General features: G+C 43.3%; 1 protein-coding gene across 1 annotated transcript; it reads right to left on the bottom strand.

Moving 5' to 3' along the window:
* Window positions 1–312: 312 nt before the first annotated feature.
* On the bottom strand, window positions 313–1,506 carry LOC310866499 (zona pellucida-like domain-containing protein 1; the record flags this gene model as incomplete). The annotated part of the gene is made up of 1 exon (XM_083776138.1): window positions 313–1,506. One exon carries the CDS (start codon window positions 1,504–1,506, stop codon window positions 313–315), a length of 1,194 nt encoding a protein of 397 aa, XP_083632264.1.
* Between the last annotated feature and the right edge of the window lie 14,516 nt (window positions 1,507–16,022).

Genomic DNA, 16,022 nt, shown 5'->3' with positions numbered 1-16,022 from the left:
GTCAGTTTGCATATGTAGCTATAAAGGCACAAACATCTACGCCTACACTGTAACATCTAAACATCTGAATCACACTCCTTCTTCATCTACAATTTGAACAGTCCTACAAGGTTTAGACAGATAGACAGACAAACAGACAGACAGACAGACGAATATCTCCCCCAAAAAACAAACAGTGAGATGAACCAAGCCCTGTCCTCCACCAGAAAAGTTAGACAAGCTGGCGGATATGGTACACCTCAAAAGACAGTATTTATTTAGCCTATAGCTTGATGCCCCATTATCACGCCTTCAGCTCGAGGAGGTTTGCTTTTAGTTCCTGTCGAGCTTCTTGTAAAAGACGGCCGCGATGCACAGGGCAACAATGCACACGAAGGCTAAAACACCTACAGCGGCACCAAGCCCAGTAGACGAACTCTCATCGTGGGTTTGCATCATTGGGGAAGCGAGTGGATGGCTGTTTTCCGTTTGGGTGACGATCTCCGGCGAGGTGAGGGTGTGAACGTGGGAGAAGTCGGATGACCCATCGGCCTGCACGTCTCTTCTCTTTCTCTTGCTCGGGTTGATGTTTTGGTTGCACTGCATGAAGGCGCTGCAGGTGGCGACCTCGCACAGGCGCGTGATGCAGTGCAGGTAGTAGGTGGAGACGGTCTCGTTCTGCTGCTCCATGAAGCGGAAAGCCGGGAAGGAGAATTTGGCGCTCTGGCTCATTCCGTTCTGGATCATGCTGGTGAGCTGATCCCTGTTGCAGGGTACAAACAGGTTGAAGAAGCTGGAGTTGGAAGGAAGCGCAGAGATTGAGGCGTAGCACCGGTCCAGAAGCACGTTGTACTGCCCTGTCAAGTTGGTGGCTTTCACCTCTACGTAGACCGTGGTCCTCAGCTCGATTCCATTCTGTGGCATCACCAGGGGCCTTGTGTACTCAGCATCGCTGAACAGCTCCAGGCGCAGGGTGCTGATGAAGCTGCCATTGTTGTCCTTCAATGCAATAGAGGAGGCTGACACATCAATATGGGTGTTGTTGATCAGGTACTCTAAGGGGTAGGCGCAGGAGTAATAGTACTTCAGCTCTGCATTGTAGGTGATTGTCCCTGTGGTGGGATCGGAGGATCGCACAATGCCACTGACGTTGACTGTCTGGATGTTGGAGAAGTCTGAGAACACTCCTGTGCCGGCAGCGCTGGTGGTCCTGAAGCCACTTCCACAGGCATGGGTAGTGTTCAAGGGGAAGGTGAAACGAACCACGGGTGGAGATGCAGAGATATCCAGGGTTCCCTTGCAGGCTCCGTTCGACATATGGTTCACAATCATCAGCGTGTGGTTGTAGCCGGTGTAGACGATAGGGCAGGCTTGGATTGCCAGACTGATGGAGTCGGTGCCACATGTCACTGCAATGTCACTGACATCTGGTCGCCTCGATTCTCCTATACTAGCACAGTCACTCGGTGTCAACTGACTACTTCTTCCTATAATGGTGGCAAAGATTAGAAGAATCGGAAAATGCATCTTGGCTCACCAGCAGTGCCTAGGCTTTCCGCTCCTGTGGCAGGATACCTCAACTGAGCTATAACGTCTTCTTAACTCTGCTGATGACTGTTGTTTGAAGCCGGTGGTGGGTGACAGGGGTTTTATAGTAAGTGTGTTTACTGGGATTGGCTCAAAACAAGGTCAAAGCACACAAGCTATATGTGGACAAATGCATTGTATTTTAAAGGAGAAGGGTTGTAGTGTGGACCATACCCTGGGGGCGACAACCTGAAATCTGAAGCATTGTCTTCAGAAAGTGGAACAATGTTCCCTTGTTCTTTTGGCTCTGCCTTACAATATAGATTTCTATGACCTGGGTATTACTAAGGCTTCGTGAAGTAAGTTAACATAACCCTGTGTCTAATGAATTCCTTAAGAACAATGCTGCACACATGGGATTTCAACGCAGACGGAGAGCCAGCAGAGCCTTTTTACAGAGACCTGACCCACTTTGGATCATCTGTAGCGGACATTGACCCACTAACTGGATTGTTTAACTGTTGTGGTTATTTCTATTAGCATTCAACAGATATTTACATGTGTATAGAGGGCAAGTCATTATTTAATAGGTCGATTGATTGATTGATTGTTTGATTGATAGATTCATTCATTTATTATTAATTTTGACACTATTGGGGAAAAGAAGGTAAGAGGTATAAGGAGGAATATTTGTTGCGCTCTTGTTGAAATTCAATGCGGTATAGAACAAGACAAAAGGAGCACACAGGGAGCGTTTCAATGCAGGATATTGGCTTCATCCTCCAGTCCTAATTATAATAGTCCATTGGAGGTTAATTCAACCACATTAATCAAACTACAAGGTTCAGCTGCAGTATGTTGTGCCTGGTGGCCTTTTTTTGCACATGAACAATGTCAAACGTAAATTAAAGCAATGCAAAATTATGTTAACCTTTTATATGTTTTGTCGTTATCTCTGGGAAATAGTAAGTGGACATCATATTTTAATGGTGCTTTTTTTGACCACTGAAATGCACTTTACACTGTACTTCACATTGAGCCATTATTTCACGCGCATACTGCATGGATATCATAATCACATTCACACTCAGATGTGGGAGGCAACCAATGCAAGGCACCAACCAAGACTAAAGCTACAACTTCTTTATATGTTCATGTTAGTTAGATTTTGTAAGTACATATAATTTCAGTTCATTTCTGTTGTTCATTAATAACTACAGCTTAGTTAGAGGTTGTTTTGTTTTAGTTTTTACACCTAGTTTAACCTTTTAGTTGTAGTTCCAATAACCATGCCCACATACTCATAATCAACTGTATCATGTAACAGTGTACAAAAGGAACATACGTACGAGGGTCCATTATTTTTTTGTTCAACTAACACCAAGCATGTTCTTTGTTTACAGTATACAATACTGTATGCCTGTCATCATGTCAGCATTGGCACGTTATACAAAATACTACAGAATGTATGTAGGTAAATTCACCGGACGTGGGAGGCGGTCAGGAGTAGGTTATAATGGTCCCCCATTACTGTATTTAGTGACACTTTTGGGAGGTTGCGTGGTAGTGTCATGTTGTCATGCGTCTTATGTTGGTCAGCCATTGTTTTGAGTCTATGTTAAGAAACGTGCAATAAAAGGCCATGCTGCTATGTTGTGTTTTGAGAGGAAACTCAATCTGGGACCCTGACAGCCGAGACCAGGTGTTATACTTACTTAATCATGACAGACACAGGCCAGATATGTCCTAATACTGGAGAACCGTGGTGTGACCTATAGCTATGTGACACACAAGCCAATGTCAGGAATCCAAAACACCATAGTTTCAAAATCAGAACAAATTTATGGACATGGAACATGTATGTACAGGGGAACACATTAAACAAAATTAAATGATAACACAGAGTTACAGATGCACGCACGCACTCTCTCCAGTCCCCTTTCTTTGTTCTGGAGCACAGATTTGAACGTGTGTAAGCAGATACGTTTACGCTTAAGAACTGGGGTTGGGCGCTTCAATGCATCATTGCAGAAGTGGGGACTGGCAGACGGTGCGGCATGTGAGTGCGGTGCCCCTGAGCAGACCGCCGACCATGTCATCTTCACCTGCCCCTTACACAGACCGCCCTCAGAGGCCGGCCTCTTTGACCTGGGACCAGAGATGCGGGCGTGGCTCCACGACACCGAGTTGGACCTCTAACGTTACACGAAAGAAGAAGATACGTTTAAAATCAGCTGCTCCGCCTCCTATGCTTGAACATGAACATGAACAAATGAACATCAATTGTTCATTTTTGGAAGGATCACCATTGTTTTCATTTTGTTGCTTATATTTAAGTTGTTTTTGTGGAGGACACTAGCCTCATCGTACATGCATGATCACACAAGTATTTTCTGTATCTTAATTCGTACATATCCATCACAATTAGACATAAAATATTCACCAATCGGTGAATATTTTATATGGGCCGATATTCACTCCATGATCGGCAATTTACCCTATCTGGAGAAATTTAAGTGGTATAAAAGTCAATCCGATATATTGTATACCGGTAGTAATATCATTTAGCATTTTTGTGACCGGCCTATTCCCCCTTCCTCCAATTTACAATTTACAATTTAGGCATTTAGCAGACGCTTTTAATCCAGAGCGACTTACATTAAGCAAGAACAAAAGCATGGGAATACATCACAAAAAAGCATTTATCATAAAACATGCGTAAGCTAAGAAAGTAACAGTGGAATATCTATATAATGAGACTATACATATAAACTATATATATATACTACTATGCTATACATATGTACTATGATGTGCTATGACTATATACAATGCAATTATAGTGCCGTCTACATAACATGCTATAAGTCTGTATCAGATGCTATCTAAGTCTACAGAAATCCTCCCCACACTCACAGGAACAGTTTTGACATATAATTTTGGAAATATTCAAAGCTTCCCCTTTACGCACGTGATCGTATCGGCCAAGCATGAGAAAAACAATCTGCGATCGGGATCGGTGCCAAATAACCTGATCGGATCGGACCCAGAAAAAGACACATGTTGGGCACTGGACTGGGCATGATCAACAACACACTGGCATGTCCAGTCCATATATTACAATTTACAATTTAGGCATTTAGCAGACGCTCTTAATCCAGAGCGACTTACATTTAAGCAAGAACAAAAGCATGGGAATACATCACATAAAAGCATTTATCATGAAACATGCGTAAGCTAAGAGAGTAACAGTGGAATATCTATATAATGAAACTATACATAAACTATACATATTTACTACTATGCTATACATATGTACTATGGCGTGCTATGACTATATACAATACAATTATAGTGCTGTCTACATAACATAACATGCTATAAGTCTGTGTCAAATGCTATCTAAGTCTGTTGGAATAGTTGTCACTGTGCTGTTAATTTTTGTGTCGCTGCCCATTTCTTTCTTAAATAAAGATGTAAATGAAAACATCTTAAACTCAATAATCAAAAATAAATTGTTGCCACACTGTGCACTGACATTGAGCATGTCCAGACACCCAGACCATACTGTATGCCCGTATTATGGGCATATATACACTATATATATGCGCTCGCCACACCTTGAACTTTATGTGGCAGACGAGCAGAAAAGTGCTAACAGCTTGACCGGCAGCCAAAGTGCATTGGTCAGTGTGTGTACAGGTCTCTTCCTATATGTGACCAGTGCCAGCAGAATATGCCTCAACTCGATTTTTACAGATTACAGATTTTTACAGATTATTAAAGTACAGAATGTAAGCTTTCATATGATGTATCATTCAATGAAATTGGACAATAATTGAAGGAGATATGACCATCTAAAACTTGTTGAAACAGAAACCCCAAAGCAGAGAATAAGCCATTCAAAGAATCCTGAAATTTTAGCACCACTTGAATGGGTGTGACAATAGATACTTGTCCACACCCCTTGTAGATTTGCTATTTAAAAAAAGCAGATACAGCAAACAGCAAGTCATAATGATCATTAGTCAATTGATACCGTTTCGTAGAGACGGCCTACACAAACGTTCTATATACCAAATGAAAGCCTGCATTTCATAGTTTACATAGTATATAACCTTTTTTTAAATGAGCAAGAAATGAGCGAGTTACCTAACCAGTGCCCATTGGGGGTGATCAGGTGTGATCAATTGGCTATGGAGATCTAGCGGTTAGGGGTGATCAGTGCCCATTGGGGGTGATCAGGTGTGATCAATTGGCTTTGGAGATGTAGCGGTTAGGTGTGATCAGTGCCCATTGGGGGTGATCAGGTGTGATCAATTGGCTAATAAAGGGCGAGGTCGCACATCATTGTGCCATCAGAGCAGCATTGTGATATCAGAACAGGCCAGCTCGTACGCACAGAGTCTTGGTGCATTATAGATAATGACTTGCATGATTATGATCCCATGATGTCATCAAACTCATCGTCCCAAACCCGGAGGGAGGGGAGTATATACGCTGGGTGAGCATCTTTCATTAAAAGTGAGCATACATGGATTTTTCTGTGCCTCTAATGTAGCTTAATGGTTCTCAAAGTGCGGTCTGAGCAGGACCTTCAGGGCTGCCTGAGGGGCTTCCAAATGGACCCTTTATAGGTCTGTAACTCTGAAGGATCCATTTGGAGACCAGGAGTTAGTGGAGAGATTTCCCTGCAGTGCACACATTTAAGCGGTGGCTTCCAGTGCCTTCCTGCTTGGCACCCAGCATCAAGGGTTGGATTGGGGGTAAGTCCCTCTGTCCCTCCCTGCGACATACTAGCGTCATGTCCAGGGGCTGTACTTGTACGTCATGTCCAGGACAAGCCATCTCACGCTACAGAAACAGATGGCTCCTCGTGCAGTGCTACGGTATGGCTCGGCAAGGCTTACTTACTTTACTTACAGTATACGTGTGGCATGCTCAGGTTCATTGCCCACAGTATGATGCCATACACTGTTCTTAAGGTGAGACATGGCAGGTGAATAGGGTAAAAAATGCTATCACAATGAAACTTCTCCAGTTGATTACTTACTAAGACTTTTTGTATTACAAGTTTTCTGAAATTAGTTGTTTAAATACCGGTATGCAAATTAGGCATTATGCCCTAATCTGCATACATTTTGGGACGATAAATCTGAAGATCAGATAAAGCCAGGTTCAAAATGATTTTTTCATTTTCTTGACATATTGGAGACAAAGGAAATTACAGATGGGATTTTAGATATCTCTAATTATCACAAATATATAGTGTCAACTCAACAGGCATAAAAAAAACCACACATTTTCGCCATGTTTTTAGGAATAAAATGTGACATATGTAAATCAGGCTATGAATGATATATCAACAAACCCTTCTGTAAATTCCTGCAGAATATAGTTATGAATAAGACTGGAAAGTGGAGATTCTTTGTCCCAGGTATGAGGACAAATTATTTATTATTTGAAGCCTCATCAAATACTTGGCAACAACATATCATGCCATATATCATAGGAAAGGTCTTGACCTCGAGCTGACTGTGGTTTGATCCAAATATGGTCATTTTCTTTGTATCAGCAACCAATCATGAAAATAGAGAGGGTTGATTTTCACCCAGCAAAATGAGCTGTCATTGGTTAAAATAAAACTAAATGTTTGAAATGTGAATGTTTATTAGTTTGAAAGAAAACATGTTTAGGAAGAAAAATAGCACAAAATCTAAAAATTGAAAAAGTATGATTTCACCTGCCATGTCTCGCCTTAACTGGTTTATGTCTTACCTCACATGTAATTTGTTGTTGACCTCGATGAACACACACAGAGAATTATGACATCAACGGTAATACAACAAGGCTAAATCCTATACTGTAGGTCCAGTGGTTTTCTGCATACTATGCTTGGCGGTGACATCAGGAGACATGGCATCCATTTTCAGTCATGCTGATGCCATGTTGCTGTGTCTCCTGATGACGCAAGTCCTCATTGCTGCCCTCCATGAGTGAAATAGAAGACATGATCACTGTCGTTAAATTAAATTAAAGTCAGCTGAATATTGTTGACACACCCGGCGATGGTATTGACGGGTCCCATTACTCGGGAATCCCTTTAAATGATATGGGAGATTTAGTTTAGTCTCTGGATTTACAGACAAAACAGCGCGATGAGTCGATGTCGGTCATGTGCGTCAGCTTACCGCCCCTTAGACCTTAGTCATGCGGAGTTTTTCAACGATGAATAAGCAGAATGAATTATCATCCTTATCTAAAATGGATACCATATATTGTGTTTCTGCAATACTGTGGAGTTATGTGGAGTGAAGACATGAGATAGCACTGTACCAGCAGCTAATTAAATGATCACATTTCTGTTCTGTGAAGGCTAAGACGTTTCTGTACACTTAAAGGAGTATAGGTGTCGAACTCCTACTCACCTGACACTTGCATAAGGAAGAGAAAAAAAAGTCTTGCTCACTATCCAACTATGTTATCCTATATTAAAATTGGGGAAGACCTAGCTTGCCTGCGGACCTCCGGATTACCATTTTATCCATCTAAATTACATTTTAGCCGTTGCATAAGTCATCAAGGCTAGACTAAGTGCTACGGGCCAAGGAGGAGTCTGAAGAGGTGAGTCTTCAGATTACTGCAGAAGATTGGGAGTGACGCCAGGGCTCCACTGGGCGCGTCTGCGTCGCGTCTCCGTCAATGTCGGGAATGTGCCCTTTTAATCAATGGAGAGTGGCTCCACTGCCCGCGTTGCGTTGCGTTGTGCTGCGTTCGGTGACTCAAAAATTGCCCCGGTTCGTTTTTTGACGCACGCACCGCGTTGACAGCAGTCAGCAACATAAAAGAATGTTGCTGACGCGCAGTTTTCAAAGGCCCGCGGTGGAGCACCTCTAGCGTGACGTTGATGTTGTCATGACACGAGCAGGACGCGACGGAGACGCGACGCGCCCAGTGGAGCCCTGGCGTAAGTCTGCACTGCAGTTTGGGAGGCAGAGGGAGACTGGTGTGGGACGTGTGGAGCGTTGTATAGAGCAGTGGTTCTCAACCAGTGGTCCTTGAGGGGGTTCCAGGTGGACCCCAGCTAAATGATGGAGAGTTGGTAACCCAAATGGACCCTTATAGATCTTTAACTCTTGAGAGTGTAAAATGTTTTACGCTCTCAATAGTTCAATTATTGTTAAACAAACGAAGTCTACACAATATTAGAGAACGTAGAATAATTGATCAACGTTTGCCAACAGCATTGAATTGTGGACAAAATATTCTTCAGTTTTGGGCCTGAGAGGCTAAATCTCATCAAACGGTGGTCTGTGGCTCAAATAAATATTGGGCCTTGATATGAAAAAGGGTTGAAAACCACTCTTCTATGTACTGTCCGTCGCTCTCAGCCCAACCAAACCACTCTTCTATGTACTGTCCGTCGCTCTCAGCCCAACCAAACCACTCTTCTATGTACTGTCCGTCGCTCTCAGCCCAAACCACTCTTCTATGTACTGTCCGTCGCTCTCAGCCCAAACCTCTCTTCTATGTACTGTCCATCGCTCTCAGCCCAAACCACTCTTCTATGTACTGTCCGTCGCTCTCAGCCCAAACCTCTCTTCTATGTACTGTCCATCGCTCTCAGCCCAAACCACTCTTCTATGTACTGTCCGTCGCTCTCAGCCCAAACCACTCTTCTATGTGCTGTCCGTCGCTCTCAGCCCAAACCACTCTTCTATGTACTGTCCGTCGCTCTCAGCCCAAACCACTCTTCTATGTGCTGTCCGTCGCTCTCAGCCCAAACCACTCTTCTATGTACTGTCCGTCGCTCTCAGCCCAAACCACTCTTCTATGTACTGTCCGTCGCTCTCAGCCCAAACCACTCTTCTATGTACTGTCCGTCGCTCTCAGCCCAAACCACTCTTCTATGTACTGTCCGTCGCTCTCAGCCCAAACCACTCTTCTATGTACTGTCCGTCGCTCTCAGCCCAAACTTGCGTTGGGGACGTGCATGTCCGTTCTCTCTTTCTTCACAAAAGGGACACAGACATACTACAGGTACTCTAATAAAGGGACACAGACAGACTACAGGTACTCTAATAAAGGCCCCAACATATCGGTCTGGATCAGGGGGGCAGTCAGACAGATATTTTGTGAAGCCTGAAACTCCTGAAAGTTCATATAATGGCCTGTTGTGGCGCTGTCACTGGACCCAGAAAAACCCATAGCCCCATAGAAGTCCATGTATTTGGGCCCAACTTCACCTAGACTGCATTACCTTAATAAACATGGTCATGAATACTTTCTGCTTCCAGTCACTAGTTTAAAGTCTCATTTCTAATGTCATAATATTCTTTTTGGAAAATTATGGTCCCATTTATTAAAAAAATGACCATAAAGTCGCGCATGTTCTGAGGGGCGTGAGGGTCTATGATCGGGATTCCCCTCCCACTCGAGTCAAAATAAAAACCAACGGAGAAGAAGGGGGGAAGTCCCGCCTCGTGTCTGGGCCAGCCAATGGCCAGCTGGGCCAAAACGGAGCCAGCCAATGGCCAGCTGGGCCCAAACGGATCTAGAAAGATGGCGACTTACAGTGCAGGAATAACAGGCTTCATTTTACGTCCATGTTAGACCCGGGGAACGGGTCTATGGTCTGGATCTGCGTAGCGTAGGTGTGAGGGCAGCATGTAGTGTCCTGAGTCCTCTAGTGCAGGGGTTCTCAACCCGTGGGCCGCGACCCTTCGGCGGGTCGCCAAATGTATTTTGGGGGGTCCCCAAATTATTATTATTATTATTTATTTATTTTGCAACTGAATGGCTGGAAAATGGAAATGAAGAGTTAAGCACATAGTACATGCACACACCTTCCCTATAATTATTATATCTGGTTTCAGTATATATTTATGGTGTATTGTCTCTAATTATTAAGGTTATTGTAGCAGTCCATTTATATTGGGGGTCGGGAGGTGGCGGGGCGGGGGGGGGGTCCCGAGACATTGCCAAAGCATTTCCACGGGTCCCCGGCCAAAACGTTGAGAACCCCTGCTCTAATGACTCCAAATGTGGGCAAGTTTCAGCCTGATCAGAGCCCCATTGACTTCCATTGAAACGTAATTAACATTTAAGTTAAAATATTGAAGTAGGCCCAGGCCGTAGCGTAACGGTCTGGGCACCGGACTGGTAATCCAGTTGCAGTGTGCCGCGGGTTCGACTCCCGGACCCGACACGGCCTTTACTGCATGTCATCCCCCATCTCTCTCCCGTTTCCTGTCAGCCTACTGTCTGTCCCTTCAAAAATCAATAAAAGGCGTAAGCCGCAAAAAAAAATCTTAAAAAAAATATATATATATTTAAGTAAAAAACATGCAGTATATATAAAAAAGGGATTTGGTCAAGCAGTTTGCTATAGATTAGTTCCAGATGGACGGACGGACAGACCCCTTCAAAATGGCTCACATACAAAAAAAAATGTTATTTAACATTACGGTCCATTTTGGTGCCAAGGATTCCATGCGAGGCACAACGGATAGAGAGCGCTGGCAGGGTTGTCGGTTCCATTCCCACCTATACAGTACCCAAATCCTTTGTACCTGTGCTGTTTACGTTCATCGTTTGTTGTTATGTTGTTGTGTTAAGAAAGGTCAAGTTCCCCCCCGAGTAATATGACCTCTCTCTCTGCTTAAAATATTTCACTTCATCTTGTCCCATTTCTCGAAAGTAGGCCATGATGTACGCCCTTTTTGTGCGCTAGAGTTCACTTAAAGACTATTAGTAGGAAGGTGATCTATATGCCACTAGTGTCACATGACAATAATTATGTCAACCCTGTTTTTAGTGTCACTACTAAGTGTGACATGCAGGCACAGCTATAGGACCTAGTGTGTAGTCCCCGTCCCGTCACTGGCGATACCGGTGACGTATTTTCGGTAGCGTGGCATTGGTTAAACCTCCCTTTTAGTCAAACCATTACTAACACTATCCCAAACCCTAACCTAACCCTAACCTCACAGGAAGCCACGGGTGATTTGTAACCCGCAGCACGGGTGATTTGTAACCTGCAGCACGGGTCAGAATTTGGTCAGAATTTTATTGTGAATTTTAACTGTGGAATGCACTTCCCATTGCAGTCAGAACTGCAGCATCACTCCCAATCTTCCGCCGTAGTCTGAAAACCCACCTTTTCAGACTCCATCATGGCCCATAGCACTTACCCTAACCCCTTAGATAGCATTTCTGTAGACTTAGATAGCATTTGATACAGACTTATAGCATGTTATGTAGACAGCACTATAATTGCATTGTACTGTATATAGTCATAGCACGCCATAGTACATATGTATAGCATAGTAGTATATATATATATATATATATATATATATATATAGTTTATATGTATAGTCTCATAATATAGATATTCCACTGTTACTTTCTTAGCTTACGCATGTTTTATGATAAATGCTTTTTTTGTGATCTATTCCCATGCTTTTTGTTCTTGCTTAATGTAAGTCGCTCTGGATTAAGAGCGTCTGCTAAATGCCTAAATTGTCAATTGTAAATTTATTGAAAGGATAGCCCCTTGAGATGCAGCATCTCATTTTAGAGGGGGTCCCGTACACAGGGAAAAACATTACATACAGTACAGTGCAGTTACACAAATAGACAGTGCGCAATAGACAATACAGACATGTACAGATACAATTAGCTTGCTCATCCTCTCCCACCCACTCCCCCATCCCCCCAACTCTTTCTGGACAGGCATATTGAGACTAGTATACAGTACAGTGACTTGAAACAGGGGTCAGAAGTAAACAGCAGTGCGGGCAGTGTTACTGTAGTAGCATGAACAGGTTGAACAGGTTGTTTTGAGGTGTGAATTACAGGGAAGTCCTGATTGATTTGTAACCCGCAGTACAGGTCGTACTAACGGGAGGTCTGACTTAAGGGCAGTCCCCCTATTTTCCATGAATGGCCGACATTATCAGTGATGCATGTGTTTGATATGGATTCTCTGATGCAATGTATTTTAATTTTATTTTTCTGTTTACTTAACACATTTTGTCATTTCAGTTTAATTAAAGGTCGGCCATTTGGTTGTACAGTATACGTCGATTTGCTGGCATTTGTAAGACTTCGTAGGGTTTGGACTTTGGACTAGATCTAGTGGATTTGGCTGGCACAATGGTTGCACACTGCACTAGTAAAGTATCTGACATTGTTGCGGTTCTCCAAAACCAGTTATGGTATAGACAAAGTTTAAAAATAATAATAACTAGAAAAAGTGCCCTTCCGGGCACAGGTCTCCACCAGGTTATCCACAGATCCGTGCAGTTAGAGGTAAAAACACTTTTCGGCCAGTTATAGCGCCACCTTGAGGCTGAGTTGAAATTGTTCATGTGGCATTTCGTCCTCGGCCTAGTGGGAATGTGGGTGCACAATTTCACAGAAATCACGCGATGTGTTCATGATTTGCAGCATTTTGTTTGAAACTGAGCACTCCTGTGAACTTTGGAAGCCAATCTTAACCAATCAGGATGGAGTGTGATAAATCTGAAAGACCCGTTTGGTTGAATGGCTCTAGAGAGACTGTGTACCAATTTGCGTGATGTTTGGACAAAATCTGTAGGTGTACTGTGCAAAAACTTGTTTTGCACAAAGCGGCCTCTTGGTGGCGCTATAACAGGCCGTTCTGGAAAGTTTGGGGCAGAGGTTCATCGTTGGCATCCAGGGAGTGTGTGTGCAAAATTTGGCATCGACCGGGTTAACGGTGAAGTTTTTGCACAAAGCGGCCTCTTGGTGGCGCTATAACAGGCCGTTCTGGAAAGTTTGGGGCAGAGGTTCATCGTTGGCATCCAGGGAGTGTGTGTGCGAAATTTGGCATCGACCGGGTTAACGGTGGCCGAGATTAGCCTGTCACGGACACACGGACGGACGGACGGACGGACACACAAACGGACGGACGGAGTGCAAAACATACTCTCCCCACATGCCTTCGGCCTGGTGGAGACAATAATAATCTTATATATTTTATCTGTAACATCCACCATGACCTGAGCAAAAATAACTGTTGCTATACTTATGGGTTTCTATGCAGACACAATCAAAGAGGGCTGAATGGGCGCCCTTTTAATTGCCTGAGGTGCGGGGGGGATTTATCCTTGAGTCATACTCTGACCAAACGCTGCAAGGCCAGGTTTAGATCAAGTTAACCTGCAGCCCGGTTTGCAGGTAAATTTCAATGCATACATGCATGGCTATAATTTTATTATTTTTGGAACACCACTCATCCACCCAGCAAATCACAAAGTGCAGTAATGCTGATGTCATGCAGTCACAGGTGTGTGTGTGTGTGTGTGTGTGTGTGTGTGTGTGTGTGTGTGTGTGTGTGTGTGTGTGTGTGTGTGTGTGTGTGTGTGTGTGTGTGTGTGTGTATTTATGTGAGTATTTTACGAGGCATTGAATGCAGCTCTAACAATCTATCTGTTTTATAACCTGCATTCTGGAACAGAACCCAGACATCCTAATGGGGCTTAACCTAAGCTCCCCCAAAATGCACACCATATCTTGTCAGCACCACCATCGCTCACAACTCACCCAGAACAGCACGTTAATGTTTTTATTCAGTTTAGCTTTTGGAGACTGTATCTTTATACTTGTATATCAGTGGTTTCCAACCTTTTTCAGATCAAGGTCCATTATTTATTTGGAATTTGATCCACGGACCACCATTTGATGACACTTAATTAGCCCCTCAAAACTGAACAATATTTTGTTATCGTTGGCTAAGATTTTGTCCACAATTCAATGCTGTTGGCAAACGTTAAACGTCACAATATCAATCTACAATCTCTAATTGTGTAGACTTCTTGTAAATTAAGTAATACAGATGTTTAACAATAATGTAACTCTTGAGAGCGTAGAATTAAACCAAATGGACCCGTAAGCGTATGTTAATTTTAGAACATTGAGTTAAAGATCTATAAGGTTCAATTTGGTTATGATCACAATTATTTTCTTTTCCTCAGTGCATATACAGTATGTTCATATACAGTACAGTAAATCCTTCATACATTCATACATCGATCGTATTTTATATACACACTATACACTTTGTTTATTATCCTGTTCTTAATTCCTTTGTAGTATATTTTGCATCATGGTGTCTGTCCCAGTGCTGCTTGTTGAGCAATTTGAGCTGAATAGTATAAAGGTATTAATATCAGTATGTCTTAAGGGCAACGGTGTGTGTGTGTGTGTGTGTGTGTGTGTGTGTGTGTGTGTGTGTGTGTGTGTGTGTGTGTGTGTGTGTGTGTGTGTGTGTGTGTGTGTGTGTGCAGGTATGAGAATGAAGTGTTTTTATTAGGCCAATGTGTCGACCAGAAACACAAGCTTGAACCCACTATGGTGTCACAGACACAAAGGTCCCGTGCCACAATAGCCGCTGCCCTTCAATAGTATATAGTGGTTTGGATCACAGCCTGCTGAGCCAAAGCGTCCCGGGCCCTCGCTGGCATAGGATCAGGTCCCCTGGGCGCTGCTCTCCATTTCAGCTTTTCCTACCGCACTTAACTTACTGTACTGCCAACATTATGCTACATCATTGATACCGCCACAATAGAAGGTGGAAGGAGCAATATAAAATGATTACAGTGCGGCGGCATTGTTGCACTATGAGAGAGTGTCGACCTTCTGCCCCCGAAGGGCGTCCTTCGTCTTCCTCCCCCGTTGTCAACGCGAGAACAATGACAGTGACTGAATGAATGTTTGTTTGGGTTCACCTTTTGTGTGCCCAAGTCACGCCAAAGGGCAAGCAACTTGGCACACTTGTGTTCATGTCTGTGCAAAATAGCCTTTTTAACCTGTGTTAACCTGTGTTAAAACTCTTAAAACTCCAAATAAAAAGAGTAATAACTTAACACTTTCATACTTACACTCAAACTTGCACAAAATAGTTTCATCGTTATTATTATTATTTTATATCTGTATAGTCTGGCTGTCTCAAAATCACAGGTACACCAGGGGTACACCTGGAACTGTCTACAGTGCAGCAGAATCACAGGTACACCAGGGGTACACCTGGAACTGTCTACAGTGCAGCAGCAGTATGCCTCTCGGCAGCACACCAGTTGAGAAGCACTTCACTAGAGCAATGGTTTTCAAACGGTGGTCCGGGGACCCCGAGTGGTCCTTGAGGGGGTTCCAGGTGGTCACCAGCTAAATGATGGAGAGTTGGTAACCAAATGGACCCTTATAGATCTTCATTCTTTAACTCTTGGGAATGTAAAATGAAACGAAATAAATGTCTGCATTAGTTAGCCAACGACAACAAAATATTCTTCTGTTTTGGGCCTGCCAGGCTAAATGTCATCAAATGGTGGTCCATGGATCAAATGCCAAATGGGCATTGATATGAAATGGGTTGAAAACCACTGCACTAGACTCAAGTGACTAGAGAACTGAATGCATGGCAGATGTATAGTCTAGTAAAAAACTGTGAAGATGATAGAAGTCTATATAGGCTACAGTACTTAAGTGTC

Source organism: Protomyctophum parallelum (assembly GCF_964188405.1).
Source record: "Protomyctophum parallelum genome assembly, chromosome: 11".
NCBI lineage: Eukaryota > Metazoa > Chordata > Actinopteri > Myctophiformes > Myctophidae > Protomyctophum > Protomyctophum parallelum.
The sequence above is the reverse complement of the archived record's forward strand: the minus strand, read 5'-3'. Positions and strand labels throughout refer to the sequence as shown.